The sequence below is a fragment of the Triturus cristatus genome, chromosome 3_1, assembly GCF_964204655.1.
Source record: "Triturus cristatus chromosome 3_1, aTriCri1.1, whole genome shotgun sequence".
NCBI classification, from domain to species: Eukaryota; Metazoa; Chordata; class Amphibia; order Caudata; family Salamandridae; genus Triturus; species Triturus cristatus.
The window spans coordinates 314,676,605-314,699,316 of NC_140583.1; the positions used below are offsets into that span (position 1 = coordinate 314,676,605).

General features: G+C 47.9%; 1 protein-coding gene across 2 annotated transcripts in view; it reads left to right on the forward strand.

The window, feature by feature from the left end:
- TERB2 (telomere repeat binding bouquet formation protein 2) overlaps window positions 1-22,712 on the forward strand; it is a 394,925-nt gene that overhangs the window by 327,178 nt on the left and 45,035 nt on the right. For both annotated transcript variants that reach the window (XM_085646319.1, XM_085646320.1), the window contains one exon: window positions 6,265-6,356. In XM_085646319.1, coding sequence (XP_085502445.1) covers window positions 6,265-6,356 — 92 coding nt within the window. The remainder of the gene's footprint in view (window positions 1-6,264; window positions 6,357-22,712) is intronic.

Genomic DNA, 22,712 nt, shown 5'->3' on the forward strand with positions numbered 1-22,712 from the left:
ACACATTTCTGAAAACTAGACACCCGGGGGATTCCAGGGAGGTATGGCTTGCGTGGATCCCCCAACGTTTCCTTACCCAGAATGCCCTGCAAACCTCAAATTTAGCCAAAAAATTCACCTTTTTCACACATTTTTGTGTGGGAAAGTTGTGGCATCAGCGGGCTGACACAGATTTCCTCCACCCACCGTTCCCCCGGGTCTCCCGATAAAAACGGTGCCTCACTGGTGTGGGAGGCCCAAGTACCCGCAACAGGCAAGGGCCCACAACGTAGTAAGGCGACATAAAAATGCCTACCTCAAAACGACCTGGTTTTGCAAGGGGGGTCACCTGGATTTTTGGCCCGGTGCTTGGCGGCCACCTAGGGGAACCTACCAAACCCACACATTTCTGAAAACTAGACACCCGGGGGATTCCAGGGAGGTATGACTTGCGTGGATCCCCCAACGTTTCCTTACCCAGAATGCCCTGCAAACCTCAAATTTAGCTAAAACATTCACCTTTTTCACACATTTTTGTGTCGGAAAGCTGTGGCATCACCGGGCTGACACAAATTTCCTACCACCCAGCGTTCCCCCGGGTCTCCTGATAAAAACGGTGTTTCACTCGTGTGGGAGGCCTAAGGACCTGCCACGGGCAAGGGCCCAAAACGTAGTGAGGCGCACTACGTTTAGGACCCTTGCCTGTCGCGGGTCCTAAACTGGAGATTCTCCCCTTTCCAACGATACCTCTCCCGTCTTTCTACGTGCTCAGGGGGCTGAGATAGCCCCCTGAGCACGTTCAAAGTGAAACTGAAATGAGCCTCTTGGCTCATTTCAGTTTCACTTTCAGTGTAATGACGTCGGCGCGACGTGCGCGCCGATCGTCATTACGCTGAAAGGGAGGGGGGGGCCTCGGGAGCTGGGGAAGCTCTTCCCCAGCTCCCGAGGTTATTTTTAATTAAAGGGGATCCCTCTGGTGCCCGCACCAGAGGGATTCCCCAGGGAATGCCTCATGACGTGCTGGACACGTCATGGGCACAGCGTGACTGTGCTCCATGACGTGTCCAGCACGTCATGGGCACACAAGGGGTTAAAGAATGAGTTCTGCAACAACCCATACTCTTCTTTTAAAGCAGCAAATGGCCAGAACTATTGTCCATCATACAGCTGGCCAAGCTGTACTATCCCCTTACCTAGCCACCCTCTCCCTACAGAGTTGTGAAATATGTCAGGTAATGTGGGGCTTCCCCATAACGTAGTATATACATGTACTTTTGGAAGAACATATGCCCTACAAATACCGTGCAATATCCTTACAATGTCTCTAACTACCTCTTCCAAACTGAAAAAGTGACGACTACGCCCTGCATCTCTCTCTCTGCTAGCAGAAAAGCTGTTGGATTGGGCATTCTGAGGGACTGAAAATGTCATTGAATAAACTGGCATCAGGGCAAAGTAGTGGTGCCAATAACAGGCTCCGGAACATATGTCCCAAGGGGGAAATAGAGTTGCGATGTAGACCCATGACGCCACCTGTCGGCACATATGAGCTATTGCACAGAGTTTTCCAGATTTAGCCTATTGCCTGTGGAGATTCAAAAGTTGAGTAATCTGCAGTTAGACAGAGTATCCACCAAAATAGTTTTATGGAAGTAAAGCAACTTGTTTATCATAGCTGATCTTAATCTACATACCGTCAGAAGCCTTCCTACCAGGAGTGAATTCTAGTGTGGTGGTGATTCACATCGACAACACCAGAGCACTTTTCTAGATGTGAAAAGGGACATCTACTGCATACATCTGTGTCGGCTGGCTGAAGAGATTTTAGAATTGCCGATGAAGCACTCATTTCTGTTGGTCCCCCCCCCAACCCCCCCCCCGATCATGGATAGCCAACACAAGAGAAAATACATCAAGTGTCTCTACTATTGACATCAGAGGGAGATCTATCAAGAAGTACATAGCTCCATCTGTAGACACAAGATTGCGTAGCTGTAGATACCTTTTCCACCCACCTAAATTCCATGTGCATTCAGTTTACCTCCTGTATGGATGGTAGTTTCAGGTTCCTGTGAGGTGGCCTGATATTGAGATGGGTAAGTGTAAAGATGAATGAAGTCTCGTAGACGGTTCAAGTAGTAAGTTATTTATTCTTCAGTTATAACTTAATAGGTTCCAATGTAAGTCTTAATATAAGCCCCACCAGGAGCAGCCTCCTGGCTGCTCAGCCCATCTTCTCCAACTGCCACCCTTCAAGTACCAACATCCATAACATTCTACATGACATCACATAGCTAGACAGAGAACCAGGGCAAGGGAAATGCATAACATTAGAAGCAGATCACTTCATATCTTCCCCCTTTTAAAATTAACAAAATGAAATAGTGTACAATTATATAAACGTAGGGAGAGAAGATAAACATCCTAGAAATAAACGCCATATAACAACAGTACTGTAATGAGAAAAACTCTACTTTTGTTGTAATAATAATAATAATATTGTAAAATATAATAACAAGAAAGCAATCATAATAAAGCAAGAAATAGACTGTAAAATAGAAATAAATAAATGTAATCAAATAACAGGGAATATCGCATGCCCACTACTGCATGCACAGTAATATACCATTTACATTCCAGTTACCTCCAATTAATGTAAAGGGGGAATCCTCCTCCCTATACATCCCAGTTACCACCAATTAATGTAAAGGGGGAATCCACCTCCCTATACATCCCAGTTACCACCAATTAATGTAAAGGGGGAATCCACCTCCCTATACACCCCAGTTACCACCAATTAATGTAAAGGGGGAATCCTCCTCCCTATACATCCCAGTTACCACCAATTAATGTAAAGGGGGAATCCTCCTCCCTATACATTCCAGTTACCTCCAATCGATGTAAAGGGGGAATCCACCTCCCTATACATCCCAGTTCTCATCGTTGTTACTTAACATTAACATTCAACATTACTGTGAACGTTACTTAACATTAACATTCAACATTACTGTGAACGTATGTCCCTAATGAGCAGTTCTGATTATATTAAGACACCCACAAACTTGCTATCAGTTCTTGATACCGGGTGCCTCCGTTCATCACCAACTCTTGTACTTTGGGACAAAGTTTTAGCTTCATGTTCAACAGATGGACTAAATGTTACATCCATGTCACTCTCGTCAAGGATTTCACCAGTACTGACTTTAAATGCACCTACGAGTGAATACATCACAAAATAAAATTGTGGTTCTTATTTTGATGCTCCAGAATAAATATTTTAAGAAAACAAATTCTTTGACTCAACTGGTGAAAGGTTTCACTTATGTGCACGTTTGACAACAACTTAAATCAACACTTGTCAGCAGCGTGAATGTAAACTGGACAGTCTTGCCGATGATGTCAAACTCCTAAAATTCCATGACGTAACTTGCACATTCAATTCTTTGCGCTTTTTGTCAGTGAGTTGTCCACTTACCAACATCAGAAACAGGCCCAACAGAGTGTGAAGAAATAGATATCTTCCTCCCTTCACTCGCTTGTGATCTGTGTTCCCGTAACTAAGGGAACAAAAAAAAACAAGATGGCTGCCTGACGTCGCATCTTGACATTCAACCTTAAGTGATGACATGTCGAAAGCACGACGAAGACACAGCCTCTTCGCTAGTACCCACAGAAGTTCTACGACGTCATCAGTGTGAGAATGACAGGACCATGAGAAGGATCTCTCCACACAGCAACGGTAAGAAGAATTTGACAAGCTTCACCGAGGGAGTTCGACACATTTCACCTCACTCATCACATTATGGTGGCGCCGAGTTACTCCAGCTTGCCTCAGGTTTTAATTTAAACCGATAAATTACTTGTTAAACACTCTTGCTTTGAATTATCTTTGTATAAAATCATAACATGCACCTTTCCTTGTTTAACATCATATCATGCATTCTTCTTGCTTGTTGACTTGTAATGTCGAGAGAATATTCTTTTGACAAGATCTGGGCACCAATTTAAACAGAATATCTTGACTCAGGATTGATAGCAGTGCGCGCGCGACCAACAGTCATCTCCAAACACTGGGGCTCGATGTGTGCCCCCGACTAATACACTTCAGAGTAAAACATTTGTGGCACTCTTAGATATGAAGTGACTTTTCTTGAGATCAGTACGAAAAGAACTGTCACAAATTCCACCTCATGCGATATCCATCTGTGAGGCATCAAACATGCACCATGACTTATCAGCCAGTTTTCAGGGAGAGCGCCATCATTTCCCTGCACCAACTTTAATAGTTCAGTTGTTCAGCTTTTTCACTCAGCTTTTCACATCAAATCAAGATTGGGAATTGACAAGGTAGCTGAATCTGACACCTTTAGTTTCCAGGGCGACCGATCTCAGGGTCACTGGTGGGGCGGGTGCCAGATAATTTAAATAGTTGAATGTCTTTAATAAAATTAGTACCTTTAGTTGCAGTTCCAAAATTCTTCTCTTTTCCACGCGTAAATTCTTCTCCAAATCGTCGCCAATGTAAAGATGACTGAAGTCTCGTAGACGGTTCAAGTAGTAAGGTATTTATTCTTCAGCTATAACTTAATAGGTTCCAATGTAAGTCTTAATATAAGCCCCACCAGGAGCAGCCTCCTGGCTGCTCAGCCCATCTTCTCCAACTGCCACCCTTCAAGTACCAACATCCATAACATTCTACATGACATCACATAGCTAGACAGAGATCCAGGGCAAGGGAAATGCATAACATTAGAAGCAGATCACTACAGTAAGCACACTCCTCTGTCTCCTCTTCAACTGCAAACGATTATAGATAGACCAGGATATTTGGTCATGGAAATGACGCTATCTTGGTGTCGACAAGTTTGGTTCTCAGACATGGTCCACTTACTTAGGAAGGTCCACATTCACTCTCCCAGATACAATAAACCTGCTCGTGGAGGAGAGAGTGCAGCACCCTGTCCTACCAGAACTCAGTTTGAGCACTTGGTTCTTGAGAAGCGAGTATTTCCTACATTGGCCTCTTCATTCAGACCCAATTCTTCTGAGAACCACTGTAAAAAATTAAAACATTGAGAGCTGCCAGGTAACTCTACACTACAGCTCTGGAAAACAGCAAGTGGCTAATATTCGGCTTTGACCCTGACATGAGAAATATTATCTGTGCGGGCTACTCCAAATACGCATTCTGTCAGTATGATTTTGATTCTTTCACCTAGCTGTGATAAATGTGGGCATGCATTTTGTCAAATCTTTGCTCGGGCCTACGTTGCTGCATGCTGCCACCTGATTTTTTCTCTCTTGCTCTTTCTCTGTCTCTCTGTCTCTCTCTCTCCGATGTCACTGATTTTCTAATAACCGCAGTCCCATGTTGATGTGGAGAAAGAATTTTGGGACTAAGAGTAGCGGTGACCAAAAAGATCACGATATCCTTTTGACGTCAAAGGAGATTTTTATACAATCAATTTTATTAATTGCTGTTAAAGTTTGGGTCTCTCTCCTGTGAGACCGTACCTTGGTGGAGAGAGAGAGGGGGTAGGATTACGGAGTTTTCCAAACCACGAAATCGACACTATAATACTAGTGCTCTCCCACTTTGGTCTCAACATCACCACAGCCTAATGAGGGTTGTGATATATAACTATTGGTACCACACATTTTTAGGGTGCTGTACGCGTGGTCACCATTGATACCTCCTTGAGGCTGTGACTACCACCAAAAAAGTGTAGGTAGCTCAAATTTCGGTCCTGAAGAATTGGTAATTAATGAATTACCAGGCAAGAAACATGTTGACCCTTTTAGCACATTAACTCATACACTTAAAGGTGAGAATGTGCGCTTCACTTTGGTTTTAATCAGGATAGTGACCACGCTTTATTAAAATAGTTCTAAGTGGATCACCTATTCCTGTTTTATCTCTCTCATTTCACACCTCACACGCACCTACACTAGTTGGTAGCCGGAACCCCTTACACACCTCACCCATCGGCATTGGAAAAAAAGATCTCCGTTAAGAAGGCCCCATTTGGGTGCATGATCGGGCATTGCACCGCCGGCCCGATAAGGAGCAAGACCCGATGATGAAGCAAGACACCCGCTTGTTGGGTGTGTGAGGGTCTCCTTTCCACAATGAGTGATTTTCTCTCCTGTGTACTTCAACACCTTCACCTTGGCACCTTTTTGTTTTTCTACCACACCCTGCGACACCACTAGGAACTGCATACCCATTCTGTTTCACTTTTAAAGTTTGGGCTCATTAATTTTTCTTTGTGTTTACTTTTGCAGCAAAGAACAAACTTCAGTTCCAAGAATGCCAGTTTTAGGCAAATTATCATATTGCCCTCTTCAGAGCTATCCAGTGAACAATATGGTTACAGGTAAGAAAGGAAATTGCTAATTCATTGTGGATATTAAATAAACTCAAAAAGAAGTAATATGCATTGGCAGAAATAATTAGTCTGGCCGGATAAGTTGGCGAGATGGTTATTTTTATTCTTTATAGCAAGCATATCGCACCAAAATAAAAATAATTAAAAAAGAAAATATTTCGCAGCGTAAACTTGGTAGCCTTATGCTTGCGATAAACATTTACATTACCACGAACCACGTAATTTTACTAAAACAGTAGATAGGTGTGTTAATGTCAACTTAGAAGAAGCATAGAAAGTATTTTTCGTTTTAATGCACATGACAGGAAAATATGAGTCCTTTTGGCGCAAAAAGACACTGTTGGGTAACTGAATTACCGTCACGTCAAGACATATTTTAACCACATAAAGATTACCAAAGAGCTATCTATGGGCTAGACATAAAATTGATTACTAATGCAAGAGTTCAAAATGCATACTTACTTTTTAATGATGATGATTCGTTATTTTATGTTAGCTACAGGAGTTTGTACTTTTACAGTTTAGTGCCGCTCTAAATAATAGGTGCTCTCATCATCCATTTAATTCCTCCATTTACCTCTTGTAGCATATTTAGTTTCAGGGTGGAATTACTGCAGGGTGGTGTAACCTGAGTAATACACATTTTTACTGCTCTGCTACATTTCCCCTGCCGTCTATATAATGCGTTATGTGTTGCAGGGGTTGTGCACTAGCATTTCATACCTGCCACAGTCCCAGACCAAATATGGTTTTTCAGCATTTCTGTAAGTTTTTTGCTCAGTACATGTCTGTTTCATTATCTTAAGTGCTCCCTAATAAGTTGGTCTGAACCTTTATTGACAAAGGCCTTTTTAAAATTCATTTAGACGAATTATCTCCAATGTATACATTTTTTGTCAGTTTCCCTTTCATTGCAGTGGATTGTGGGTACTGCTTTTTTATTTTTTGCCCTTTTTTCATTCCAGGTCACTAACACAGGCATTTAAAAATGTCAGCGGACAACTGAAAAATGTTGATTATTCTGACATGCAAGCACTGCTACTCCATTGAACTCCGAGGTCACAGTGTTTAGATTCATGCCTGTTTAAGTGAAACATGATTTTAAAGATGAAAATTTAAGACAATGCATGTAAAATATATACACATAAAACAAATGTATAGACCGTGATGTAACACCTGATTGCACCCTATGTGCCTCACCAGCCCCTCCAAAATTGCTGCTACGTGTGACCAAAGCTCCTTCCTCTCCCAGTCTGCTTACTACTGTTCTTGCAGAGGCCGCCCCCAAAGGGGGCCTAGAGGGCCGGCCCCATAACCATGGTTGAGCCACCGGAAGGACCCGGTTCTGGGTGCCTCAAAGCGGCGCCCAGAAGCAGAAATGGGGTAGCCCTTCGCACTCGAGAGCGCCAGCGAGACGCCACACCCCCCCCCGTCCAATGTGGGGGTCGGGCGAGGTATGAACCCCCCAATGTGGGGACACCGCCGGCTGAGGTGGGAAAGCGGAGGGGGGGGTTATAAGTCGCAGCTCACCCTGTGCAGCTCCTTATCATCGTGGAGCAGGGGGAGCGGCGCACCGAGGATTTTGAAGGCTATCCTGAGTGCCTGGTTGGTGAACTTGGCGAGGCGTAGCTCTGCTGCAGGACCGCGTCACTCAGGAGGTCCATGAAGAGTGTTTACTGCCGGGGACGTTGGCGCGCTGAGTGACGGTGACGCCTTTGCTCTGCTGCTTGGCGTTGAGGTCCAGAACGCATGGGTGCCGACAAGGTCGACCCTGGGGTGTGCAGTTTGCTCCGAGGTGCTGCCTCGGTACATCCTTTATTGGCGTTCTGCGGAGGAGCACCGTTGCGGACTTGGTGGAGTTGAGCTCAGCGGTCTCCAGCTCCCTGAGGCAACTCAGAGTTGTGCCCCCCCTTGCGGCTTGTGGTGCATGCCAAGTGGCGTTTGGCCGCGGCTGCCCGGCTACTTCCAGGAGCTGAAAGCAATTAGGTGGTGGGGGCGGTGAGTTTTTAAGAGGCCCCTGGGGACAGGAGTTCAAGTCCCAAATCCGTCAGCGTAGGGATTCCGGGCTGAGCCGTAACCGGAGACTACACAGCACTTAGATTCCCTGCTCGCACTGCCTGGAGATGGGCAGCGCGGCAAGAGCTCTGTGGGGGGGGCGGAGCCGGAGAGGTGGAGCGGCCCAATGTGTGCGGGGCACTCGGCGAGAGAACCGATACAGCCCAGCAGTTAAGAAGGCTTGGAATCGGTGTGGGGTGGGCGATTCTGGCTCAAGGGTTCAAGTCCCAGCATTGGGGTCACGGTCATCTTTTGCTCGCAAAGAAAAAGGGTGTGGAGCTTGTGCCTCCATTTTGGAATCTTTTGGCTGGATTTGGCAAGCAGCTGCAGGTTGCCTCCAGACTGCATTGGGCTGGGGGCAGGCCCAACGGTGCAGCACCCAGTGTGCAAGTAACGCGGCAGCCAAGAAAGGGCTGTATGCACTGGACCGTATGCACTGGGCCCTGCCTTGTCCTGGAGGCCACGAAGTTAATTAAGGACACAATAATTGTGACAAGGACTTTGGTGCATAAGGAAATGCGTCAGCACCCCGCCAAGAAAGAAGAACAAGGAGCTTGTTAAAGGACGCTGTGCGGTGAGCGGTTGATACACGGTGGTGACAACCCAGTTAAACTTTTCAAAGTTTTGGTGCTTAAGGAGGGCTGCAGCACCTGCCTAGAAGGAAGACCGACAGACCACCAAAGGCATGCGGGATGGAGAGCCAGGCCGGTAATGAGCATCCAGGAGAGCTGGGGGAGTTACTATGGAAAATTCGGGCAGCATCGGAGGTCCACGGGACCAGCTGGCTGCAGTCACAATTGGCCCAAGACGCAGGAGAAGTGACAAGCAATCAGCCGCCTGAGGACGTAAGCATGCCAGCACCCAGGAAGAGACGGAGGGCAGCATCAAAAGCACCGCGGGTGACCGCGGTCAAAAATGGATGCCAGAGGACGGACCTGACGTCTGTGGCTATCCCGGTGACGGCAGGAGCTAGCTGTGACGCCAGCATCACAGCATCAAGGGGTGAGCATATTGATACAATAGTGAAAGAATGTTTAAAATAAATGGCACCATTGTTGCTTAAGGGGTTGGGTGCACACAGGTTAGGGCCAGCAGGCTTCCAACCTCAAGGGGAGGTATCCGGGCTTCCATGGCACCTGATAGACCCGGGCTGCATGTGCAAGGTGCGCTCACAAAGGCAAGTCACGCAGGAGACACGTGGGGGTTTTGGGTCCCCCGTGGCAGCATGAGGTGGTGCAATAACAGCGAGCGACCCACCTAGAACCGCCTCACCCCCGGGCGCATACACTAGACCTTCTCCAGGTCCAACATCAATGACCACAAGGTCCACAGGGATAGCGATCCTTATTCCCTTAGCTATAAAGGAGTGGATATGGAGTAAGGAATTTATTGTCATCTTTTCACTGTTAGAGATTCAATTAGCTGGCTGGCTCCAACGGTGTGCGACAAAAAAGATGAGGACATGAGGGAAAGGAGAAGGGAGCGAAAGGGAAGAAATTTTGATAACTGGCTAGATGCATTTAGAATAATGGCCTGCATTATTGTTGAGAAGTTCCCACGCTGCGCGGCCGACCTATGGCTGTACGAGGCCAACATCCATGGGGCACAGAGGCAATTCCCAGGGGATGCGTGGTTAGAATATGACAAGGTTTTTAGATTAAAAATGCAGAAACACCCAGAAATGGAATGGAACGAGGAGGATGTGTCCGGGTTCATACATATAATGATGGTGGCAAAATAGGTTAAAACATGGGCAGGCAAAAGTGAACAGCCCTTTCGGGGATTGTTTTACAAAGGGAAGGGCAAGTCATTTCGTAGGCCCAAAACATTTAATACATGGAAATCCCCACCCTCCAATGGGCCAGCAGCCATCTGCTGGAAATATGATTCCAACGAATGCACATGGGGGGCTTTGTGCAAATTCCAGCAAATATGCTCCGCTCTGGTGGAGGATATCCAGCAGCAGGGTGTAGACGCAAGAAAGAGCAACAAGGGGAGAAAAAGGAGAAAAAGAGAAAACATTAAAGCAGTCGAGCGAGAGGGGGAGCAAAAATGCAGTACAAAACTATCGGTTAGCCAAGTCCCCCATCACCACACAGCAACTCCAACGGTAGCCAACAAATATCACAAGACGGACGCCACCAAGCGCGTGCAAGGTTTTGAGGATGGTTTTGTTATCACATTTGAGGGTCTCCTACCGCTGGGCAGCGCAAAGAACTTAAAGTCAGCACTTCAACACCCAGAGGTGGTTCGCAAAAAACTAGTCTGCTCCGGGTTCACCCCGCAAGTTTTTACCTCTTGAGTTTCCAGTGGGAAGAGGCGGTGTATATTGACAAAGCGATGCCGTTGGAGTGTACGGTATCCTGCGCATAATTCTAACAATTCAGCACCTTTCTGGAATGGGCCCTGCATGACAGGCATCCATCAGGGTAAACTACATTGCCTTGATGATTTTCTGTTCCCAGGCTACACAGGCACGAATTAGGGATCCCACTGGCAGGGGGAAAAAAACGGTAGGTCCCACAACAAAAATCACATTCCTGGGGATAGAGTTGGACTCAGTTGCGGGAACATTTAAACTGCCTGAAGAGAAACTGAAGAGAAAGTGAGGGAGTTCAGGGAGGAGATAAGGGGCCTCTGTGGCCGTGAAAAGGCAACCCTTCGCGAGCTCCAGCATTCGATTGGCAAACTCAATTTCGCAGCCAGGGTCATTCCTGCGGGCAGGGTTTTTGCCAGGCGCCTCACACAGCTAACAGCAGGGTTCACTCATCACGTCAGGCTGGGAGCAGGGGTCAAGTGGGACCTGATCATGTGGGACACAATTAGATTTTAATGGTGTTCTGATATGGAGAGAAGGTTGGATGACAGCCAAGCAGATAGCCCTATTCACAGATGCAGCAGGTAGCACAGGTTTCGGGGTAATTCCTGGCAGAGAAGTGGTGTGCTGGCAATAGCCAAACAGTTGGCACAGACAGGGCATTACAAACAAAATTACATTTTTGGAGCTCTTCCCTGTTATAGTGTCCCTAACAGACCGGAAGCGGGCATTGATAAACATGAAGCTGATGCTTTGGTCAGACAACAAAGGGGAAGTACAGGCAAGCAACAGAGGCTCTGCCAGGTGCCCAGATATGCTGAGACTAATGTGTCAATAGGTTAAATTGCAGTTGGAAGGGAACATAGATCTGAGGGCACGTCATGTACCAGGGGTGGACAACGCGGTGGCGGACGCTCTTTCACGAGCACAAATGAACAGATTCAGGGAATTGGCTCTAGGAGCGAGCTGTTCATGACCCCCTTTCCAGATCAGTAATGGGGCCTGGCGGGATAGACTTGTTGGTGTTAGTAAACCAAGCCCTCGCCCCGGAGGCGGCCAAGCGCTACAGAAAATATGTAGGGACAGTGATGCAAGTAGTAGGAATCCAGACGCTGGGAGATAGGGTCAAGACAAGGAGGGCAGTCGAGCAGTTCATCTAGTGGGCATTCACCAGCAAAAGGTCAAGATCGTGGGCGCAGGCCCATCTGTCCACCGTTGCTCACTTCACAAAAAGTTACACTGGCCAGAACCCCATGGCCTCTCACTACATCAAAGCAGCAATGAGAGGTTGGAAACGGTCAGAGGGAGTAAAGGCGGACAACAGGCAACCCATAGACTTCAAGAGATTGGGCCGGCTCACAGACACACTAGGGTCAATAGCAAGGGACACCTTCGAGCTAAACCTTTTCAAGGCGGCCTTGGCAACCGCGTTCTTTGGGGCATTTCTCCTCAGTGAGCTAGTGGCCCCCAGGAAGGCTGGGCCAGTGGGGCGGTGCTTGCAGGCAGCCGACATCAAACCCAGATTAGCGGAGGTGGAGCTACTCCTCAGGCAGTTAAAAATGGATCAGGCCGGCAAAGGGGCAGTAGTACGGTTGAAGTGCATCTAGGACCACAGATACTACACAGTCTGCTGCCTCCTAACTTACATTGGGGTGCGACCAGCAGGGGAGGGTCCACTTTTTACGCATGGAGATGGGAGCCTCCTAAGTAAATTTCAGTTCACAGCACTGATGCGCCAGGCCCTCGCCAGAGCAGGGCTCCCCCCAGCATCATTTGGCTCCCACTCATTTAGGATTGGCACAGCAACATCAGCAGCTCAACACGGGATGACCGAGGAAGGGATACAAGCAGTCAACTGAAGTCATTTTAATGCCAGGCCCTGAATTCCGATCTCTCGCTGGCTATCCAACAGCCTTCCATAAGAGACTGTGTCAAAGGCTGCTGAGAGATCTAGCAGCACAAGCATTACAGAGTAACTCGTGTTCAACCCCCGGCGCAAGGAATCGGTTACGGCCAAAAGCGCCGTTTCCGTACTATGCCAGGTCGGAAGTCATATTAGGAAGACTCTAAGATGTGATTTGTTTCGAGGTAGGTGACTAGTTGCTTGTTAATTAGGCTTTCAAGCAGTTTGTGATTATTGCTTCAGCAGGATGGGGACCCCTCCTGGTCTGGGTGGTGGGTCACTTGTACGTATCCAGGATGCAGTCTTGGTGGCAGCGGGGGGCCACAGGCAGGCTGGAAGACCAGTCAACATGTACCTCCAATGGCTGGAGCGTCCGGGGATAAGTTGGAACCAGCTGCCAGCGGCCCTTATTGACCTGCAGGTGGACACAGTGTGGCACCCAGACATCTTGATAATCTACCTCGGGGGTAACGACCTAGCTCAACTGGGAGAAGGCCAGTCCTCCAGGCCATCCAGAATAGACTAAACAGAGGCAGCAAGGTGCTGTGGTAATTCGTCCATCATTTGGTCAGAGCTGATCAGTAGAATGGTATGTCGGGGGCCAAATCTCACAAGGCAGTTGAAAAGTCGAGGAGAAAGCTGAACATCACAGTTAACAAGTTTTGCAAAACCAACAGGTTGGAAAGCATCAGGCACGGCCTCATCCACCCAGGCCGCCCAGAGCTCTATGGCGGTGTTGGGGTTCGGAAGATGGGATGCGTGTGTTCTGGGATAACCTACGGGGCGCAATGGCTCTGGCAGACTGCAAGTAAAAAAAAAAAAAAAACAACTGAAGAGATGATGGCGCTAGGGGGAGCTGCAGGAAGACGTTAGCCTCCCCGACTGCTTGGCGGATAAGTAAGGGTATAATGGTTACCTATGGAGACACACAAACAGGGCAGTGTGTAGGAGTAGGGCCACTCACTTTGAGATGCCTCACGGCAGGTCGAGTAGGCCTGACAAAAAGGGGGTAGCAAACGAAGCTGGCACTCGCAGCCCAGACCCCGTCGGACTGCAGGGCACAAATGAGACTAACAAGGTAGCGAGTTGGGGCCTAACTCCGGGGAGAAGCTACCCCCACGCAAAAAGCGTGAAAACCAACAGAACATAACATAACATGTGTATTTGTAAAGTGCACGTTCACCGCAAAGGGGTCTCTTGGCGCTGAATAACAGATGTTTATTGTTACCCAACTCAATGGTATACATTTTATCGACCTCAGATGGATGAAAGGCTGAGTTTGAACCTGGGACCATATTGTCGAACATAGGCCCCTGTAGTGGATGCATTAGTCCACTAAGCCACCAGACCCGGAAGTGACAAGAAAGGAAAGAAGCCTGCTAAAGATCTGACCAATAAACTGACGGTGCGATTCAGGAATTTATGATGTACAAATGATTTATGACAAATGTGTTATGACAAGCAAAGTATATGACAACCAAATTATGACAGTTCACAAATGAGGATTTATGACCAGGGGTCATAAAATTATGACCAAAGTATATGCATGTATTCGTAATAAAACTGGGCCAACAATGACCACTATAACTACAACGCATTTTGGCTGTTTATTATGAGAAATACAGGTGATAGATAGAAGAATGCATGATGTACTGGAGTGGGCACAGTGTGGGGTTGTGTGGCCTGATCATGAATCTGAGACCTTCCTCACCTAATGCTGCTACTATCTGTTGTCATTCTACTGACAGCTGTAGTACTGCCACGGCCATCTCCTGGCACTTACCAGGAGCTCTCTGCTCTCTCTGAGGGCTGGGAGACTTTGGTTTCCAGCTCCTTGAGCTGTGCTCAGCACTGTTTAGCCAAGGAGGACTTCAGGACTGTATCTTGTGTGTGAAAAAACAAGGGACACCCTACTCACATGGACCCAGGGTACTTTACAGTTTAACAGAAAACAACGGTTCCTGTGGACAATCAGTCAATGATACTTAATACATATGTTATGGAAATTTGTAGAGCGCGGCAATTACCCGGAGGTGTCCTGGCGCTGTCTAGAAAGTCCTGAGAGTCCACAGACAAGGGGGCTAATATATGGATGACCGGAGTTATTCATTACGGAACAGCCAGGTCTTAAGTTCCTTTCTGAATGACAGAAGATCCGTCACGGTCCTGAGATAAGGAGGAAGGTCATTCCAAGCTTTGGCAGCCCCATAGATAAAGCTCCTGCCTCCAGCGCCCGTAAGAAGGCGGACTGCAGCATTCTGCAGAATCTGAAGTTTACTCAGTGCTCTGCATTGTGCGTTTAAATAAAGTCCTTAAAGTAATCCAATCTAGCAAGTACCATCCCCCTGACCACCATGTGTCTGCTGTCCTGGGGCAGCAGGGGTAGCACTTTCCTCAGCATCCTAATGGTGTACATGGTTTTGGATGTCACCTCCCTGATGTGATGATCTAAAGTCAGTCTATCATCCAGGATTATGCCGAGGTTTTTGGCTTTTACAACCGGAACTGGAAGCGTGCCCATAGAATCGGGCAAGCAGGCCGGGGTCCAGAAATTAGAGGTGTTTCCGAACAGAATGACCTCCGTTTTGTCTGAATTCAATTTAAGGCAGTTCTTAGCTATCCAGCTCCCTACTGCTAACATACACTCCCGCAGACACTCTTCCGTGTCAATCTCCCCCCCTGGAGTCGGAGAGACCACGATTTTAGTATCGTCTGCATAAGAGGTGATACCAAATCCATATGCGCTGATAACAGGTGCCAGTGCGCTCACATAAATATTAAAAAGGGTGGGGCTAAGTGATGACCCCTGAGGGACACCACAAGGTGTGGAGAAATGTTTAGACTGGAATTCCCCCAGTGTTACCACTTGTTTTCTGTCAGTAAGAAAGGATCTAATAAGGTCCCAAGCTTGCCGCCAATGCCACACGTTTTTAAGCGTTTAAGGAGTATAGAGTGGTGGACCGTGTTGAATGCTGCGGACAGGTCAAGCAGGATCAGCGCCGCCTTCCCTCCCTGATCCACTGCCTCTCTGATCTCTTCCGTGGCTTTTATCAAGGCAGATTCCGTACTATGACCTGGCCTAAAACCAGATTGCGTGGGGTCAAATGCTTGGGTATCTACCAAGAAGAGACTAAGTTGCCTATTCATGAATTTTTCGACCAACTTAGCCGCTAGGGGAAGTCTAGCAATCGGGCGAAAGCTGTTTGTATCATTTATTGGCAGGTTGGTTTTTTTTAGAAGTGGTAAAATCGAGGCAAGTTTCCACTGCCTAGGAAAAAGACCGGTTTCGAACATAAGATTAAATATACTCCTAAGCCTTGTACCTATCTGGCCTGAAGCCAGTTTAGCCACCCTGCTGGGACAGGGATCAAAAGGGGATCCTGAGTTGATTTCCATCAAGCCTTTTTGTGTGTCTAAAGTAGAGATTTTCCGGAATTTGTCAAAGTTTGGGCCAGGAGCATCCTCTGGCCTTGGGCCTTCCCTGCTCCCATCCAGAGAGCCAGTACATCCCTCACTAAAGACCTCAAAAATGCATTTCACCTTGGCCAGAAAGAATTTGGCCAGGTCTTCACATAGTTGTTGGCTCGGTTGAACCGGACTTGGCTTTGTCGAAGCCAACATCACTACTGTCTTGAACAATTCTTTTGCTGTATTTTTTGATTCTAAAATCTGAGCTGCAAAATATGTTTGTTTGGCTGACGCAATTACATGTTTATAAGTTTGTAAGCTGATTTTATACGCTTTTCGCTCGGCTTCTTTGTAGTTGCTCCTCCAAGCGCGTTCAAGCTTCTTACAGTTGAGCTTTTGGGTCCTAAGTTCCTGCGAGTACCATGGAGCGGAGGGCTGTGCTCTCTTTGGCCGTAGTACTTTGGTCGGAGCTAGACTGTCACAGGCCTGCTGCAGCCAGCCCGTATAAATTTGACAAGCGCTCTCCACATCATCTACCATACAGTCTGCTGGAGAAGATAACATCTTGTTAAGGGAGGCTTCCTCCACCTTATTCCAGGCTCGGATTTTTATGTTGTTCTTTCCACCAATGGTTTCCTTACCAAGATTGCCTAGCCGTATCTCAAACTGAACTGCAGCATGGTCGGACCAGGCCAGAGGGAGAAGGCCCTGGAAGAGAAGATTACTAAGGTTGGAAAAAATCCCATCCAGGGTATGCCCTCCCCTGTGCGTAGGTCCTTCAACCCGTTGCCTGAGATCTGTTGACATCATAAGATCATGCAAAGCAATGGTGTCCCCATCATCTGTTGATTCAAGGTGGAAATTAAAATCTCCCAGGACTGTGAAGGCCCGGGAGAGCAACCCCTCCTCCAGTAGCGTTCCAACAGAGGCCAGGAAAGAGTTCCGGATCCCCGGTGGTCTATCCACCAGGCAACCCTTAAAAGATTGGTGATGGGTAAGCGTAAGATTAAAAAATAGTGCTTCGCATGTATCCATAGGGATGGGTTGGAAGGATGCCTTGATGGAATGGTGATATATCACCGCCAAATTAGCACAATCACAATAATTGAAGACAAGGAGATATCGGAAAGAGAAAAGGCATATAGCACAAATTTGGTATGAAAATACGTTGCTTTATATAATGTAAACACATTATTTTAAATCCAGTGCATGGTGTCTCAAGTGATTGTGAAACCTGTATTTCAAGGGTGCAACTTATTGTGAAATAAAAACAAGGTTTTATAAAAAATGTACAAAAGCGGGGGGTGGGGCAGCCGATGAAGAAGAGCTCCAGACCTCCGGAGGCCTAAATTCAAATCTGAATACTTTATCTGTACTCTCACCCAGCTACCAACCACCAGCGGGAACGTCGAAGCCCCTCCTGCATCTACCGGGCTGACCGCCATGTTCATATCTGCTGATCCTACTGTAATGATTCTACTGTGATGTGTGAGATGCGGCCTGGAGCTACGCCGCGACCGGGACCTAAAGTAGATGATTTACCCGGCGGACACTTCCGGCATCGAGGGCTTGGCAGTGGCCAGCAGCAGAGTGCGCCCCGAGCTGTCCCCTGATATAGCGGCTCCCCCCCTGGGGCTCCAAAGTTTCTGCCTTCACTTCTGGCCATGTGATGGGACCCACGAAGAGTTGGACGCGGGGGTCCCGCTGGCCGCATACACCAACACCCGGGGAAATAAACCCTCATCAGCGCCCACACTGGGGTAGGTGCGCATGCCAGGACACCAGCGTACTGGTGGTGCGGCTTCCCGTAGCACTTGGGAGCAGCAGACGCCTCGGCGCACCTGTGGCCTGACCATAGCAATCCACCGAGGGCCGCATTGCATGCAGTGGAGACCGGTTGCGTGACTAGCCACTGCGCGGCAGTGTGGCTCCCTGAACGCCAGGATTCAACAGAGGCCTACACTGCAACAGGTTGTAGTGGGGGCCACAAAACACAACCGGCCTACTTAACAGGAACATGAGCAGACACTTGAGCAACGCGTCTGCAGGGGGCCCCCTGCACCCAATAACCGTGGACCCAAAGAGGCCCCTTCCTCTCCTCTCACGGCCTATGGACCGGCCGGCTTTGGGGGCTCCGGTATGCAGGGACTGCAATTCACCCAGGAGGGTGCCAATCTACAAACTCTATGGCAAGACCAGTAAACAGCCCACGCTGTTGCCCCATAACGAAAACGTGGTGGCATCCACCGTTGGTAGGAAACCCAACAGGCCGCGTGCGCCACGAGGTAGCACAGGCATGCGGCGGTGAGTACTGCCACCAGGTGGCCAGCGACCACTAGTTGTGGCTGCAGAGCAGGACGCAATGGGGGGCCGTGGCCAGCGAGTGACCCAAAAAAATAAACTTGAGAAATATGCTTTCTCCAAATCGGACAAAGATCCGCATGACCGTGCCGAGACTGACGCGGCTGCGACCAAAGAGCCAGAAACAGGGAAAGAGATCACGCTACAGGATATTATGACTACCCTCAACAATGTACACATTCTCCGGAGTCCCGAATAGATACCATTGCCTCGGAACTCTCCCTTATCCACTCTGACTTCAGAAACCTCAGCTCCGGAGTGACGGAGGTGGAAACGACAACAAACGCTTTAAGTACAGACACAGCCACCCTGAAGAAATAAATGAACCAGCTAGAAATAGACAACAGAACCGTGGCGGCGAAACTCGATGATTATGAAGGTTGCTCCAGACGCAATAACGTTCAAATCGTGGGAGTGCCGGAGGGAACGGGAGACCTCTTTGTGGAGGACCTGATCAAGAACCATCTGCAACCCAGAGGACTCTCCAATTATTTTTCGGTTGAGCGCGCTCACCGTGTCCCTGGGGGAAGACCCAGACCAGGAGCACCCCCTCGGCCCATACTAGCACGCATTTTCAACTTCCGTGATGGGGACCTCACCCCCCATCCGCTCTCAGCAAAGCGTGATCTCTTTCTTCCCAGACTACACAGTGGCTGTGGCTAAACAGGGACAGAACTTCATAGCTGAGAAGCAGGAACTCAGGAACCGCGAACTTAAATACTCTGTTGTTCCCTGCGAAATTAAGAGTGGAGGCAGACGGGAAGACATGGTTCTTCACCACCCCGGAGGAAGCACAGGATTGGTTGGAGGGAAAGCTACAGGTTCCACACCACGGTAAACCCAGACGAAACGCCGTTTGTGACACAACAAGATCACAACCCATGCACCTGATGGATGGCTCGCCAGAGTCAGTGACCTGGACCAAAGAGAACTAAAGAGACGTACTTGGCACCCTCTGAGTAAGGTACTGACTCACTGGGATGAGTTCCGTAGTCCGGATGAGGCGCTGAGTGAAGACTCATGACGCTGGAATCTGGACGCTGGGGCTGTAAGCTCCTACAATGACCAGCTGAGGCAGGGACGTACCCAGGGTCGATCACTAGTAGTCCCCCACAAGACTTTGTACGGACAAGGGGTTTCCAACATCGCATTATGTTCACTTAAATAAAGCTGGGAGGGTAATTCTCTGTAGACTCTGTCTATGAGAAGGCCCCTGAGGGGTCAGCCTGGGAGCTCTCTCTCCCTCTACGAAGGTACCGGGTAATGGGAAATAGGCACTCTGCAAAGTTGGGGTGGCGGGTTGTTCTAAAACCATCTTGCAGGGAGGCAGGGAGGGGGGAGGGTATGAGGGTTTCTTGGGGAAGTTCTGAATTATTGGGTTCATTTGTTTTCATATGTTATATGGCACATCGTAGGTCCATTCATGCTGTTCGTGCACTGCTGCAAAACAATCTCGATCGTATAGCGCACCTTTTAAACTCTATCCATGACGACGCCCCCTGATCCCACAACACCTGTGACACCTCACACACAGCATCTACCTATTATATCCTGGAATGTTAACGTTCTCTGGGATAAACTCAAGTGAGGACTAGTCCTACAATATCTAAAGCGTAAGGCATCAGCAATAACCCTGCTTTAGAAGACCCATTTAATGGGGGCAGCTTGCAAAGCACTCGACAGGTGGGGTTTCAAACTAGCGGTACACTCTGAGTTTACATCTGGTTCACGAGGGGTAGGAATCCTTCTAAATAAACAGTACCCGATTGTCATCAAACACACATACAGAGACGACCAGGGCTTTTTTGCGGCACTGTCGTGTCAATAGGAAGGTTGTATGGTCAACATAGTGTCCGTCTACATCCCCCCAGCGCTCCCCTCGTCAGCATTCCAGGCGCTCAGTGAATTCCTACTTTGGCTCCCACAGGGCAACTTAATTATAGGAGCCGATTTCAATGCTACATTGGATGATACTCTAGACCGCACAACCTCTCGACAACATCGGACACACGCTACCCTAACGGATTTCCTAGACACCATAGGCCTGGTAGACATCTGGCGCTCCCTCTTTCAACGGACACAACAGTGTACATATCATTCAGGCGCACACAACAGCCTCTCCAGAATAGATCACATACTGGCATCGGCAGCCGGGATGGGAAACTTCCTGAACGTTGTACATTTACCGAGAGGCATCTCTGATCACTCCCCGGTCAGTGCCCTATACACCTGGTATACCACAGCGCAGCGTCGTATATTCCCTATATACCCCGGATACCTCAAGACCCCTGCGATCTGGAAAGGACTGACTGACACTACCAAATACTATTTTAGCGAAAATGCACTCTCAGTCTCTTCTCCACTTGTCCTCTGGGAGGCATACAAGGCAGTGCTCCGTGGGCAGTCTCACTCATTACCGATCATAAAAGAGAGACGGTTCAGACAGTAGCGACATTTGAACAGGAAGTAGATGACCTAGAGAGGGCCCATAGCAAAGACCCCTCCGATACGAACACTCATTTTTTGCACCTCAAAAAGCAGGAGTATAAAGACCATCAATGGGAGGAAGCAAAGACGCGACTCTCCAATACCCAGCACACTATATATGAAATTGGTGATAAGGCTGGCAGATTACTGGTGTGGCTTGATAAGCGGGAAAAGGCAGATAGGTGGATTGCAGAACTTCAACTCTCCACGGGTGACACCACACAGAATCCCCAAGGCATAGTAGACCTCCTAGCACAACACTACGAACAGGTTTACACTTCCGCGCTCAAAATAACACAAGAGGATGTGGAGGAGTTCCAACGTGATATCAAACTTCCAAAACTCGTGGAGAAGGAGTCTCAATTATTAGAGGCAGAGCTCTTCACAGAAGAAATTGAAACAGCGATTGGTAAACTTCAGTCAGGAAAGGCACTGGGCCCAAACGGTATTCCTATAGAGTGGTACTATCGTAATACAACGACACTCACACCATATCTTGTTGCTATGTATGAGGCCAGCTGGGACAGGAGAACTTCCCCGAGATCAAAGAACGGCAACAATAGTGGCCATTCACAAACCCGCGCAGGAGTGTGCCTCCTACAGGCCCATATCTCTGCTTAACGCTGAGGCCAAGATACTGGCCAAGACCCTGGGCAATAGACTCACGTCGCACCTAGCAATGTTAATACATCCGGATCAATAAGGGTTTATGCCGGGGAGGAATACGGCCTCAAATCTGAGACGCCTCCATAATGTGTTGGGCCGAAAGCATACCATCCAAGAAGAAGCCATCGTGCGTATGGCCTTTGACGCGGTCTAGTGGCCCTTCCTCTTCGCTGTTCTCATGAAATTGGGGTTCGGACCAAAATTCTGTTCCTGGGTAAGACTGCTATACACTGCTCCACTTGCCCACGTAGTGGCCAATGATCATAGATCCAGAGAGTTCCCACTGCACCGAGGCACGAGACAGGGCTGCCCGCTGTCGCCGCTTCTCTTCGCCCTCGTACTGGAGCCTCTGGCGGTCTGGTTGCGACAGGACCCTGTCATGGTAGAGGGGAACGTTAGATGTTTTTAAACTTTATTCAAATATTTTACAAATGCATGCACGTCATATTCAGAACCAGGCAAGGTTAGAAAAATATAATCGATGCAACGCTTCCAACATTATATATTGGGATGATACATGTTCTGTGAAGACAAGGCATATGTTTTTTCTACGAAATCATATAGATATTCGCTAGATTTGGGGCAAAAACCGCTCCCATTGATGTGCCAGAGCACAGTTTATAGTAGCTCTCATCTCTCAGATATCTTAATAACATTCAAAAACATCTAACGTTCACCTCTACCATTCATTAGTCGGAAATAGTTTTTTTAGACCTGGCAATTAAACATGAAAATGGAGCTCCCTATAGTGATCTCCATAGAAAACCCACAGAATGAAACGCCCTTCTTGTATATAACAGCAATCACCCACGTGCTTTAAGAGATGGACTACCATTTGGCCAATTCCTACGTTTCCGTAGAAATTGTTCCCGTAAAGAAGACTACATGAGGGAGGCACAAATACTGAAAGCTAAAGTGTTGGCCAGGGGATATCCTAACAAAATAGTGTGCAATTCACTCAAGTGAGCATGGTTTTGCCCCAGAGAGGAACTACTCACCACCAGAAATAAACCCCCCTAAAAAGCTGATCTCTGCCACAACTTTTGGGATACAAACGAACAAACTCCAGAAGTTAATATAAAAAAAAAACTGTCACATTATCCAAAATATAGATCCCTTGTTTGATGACCTATGTTCACATTCAAAC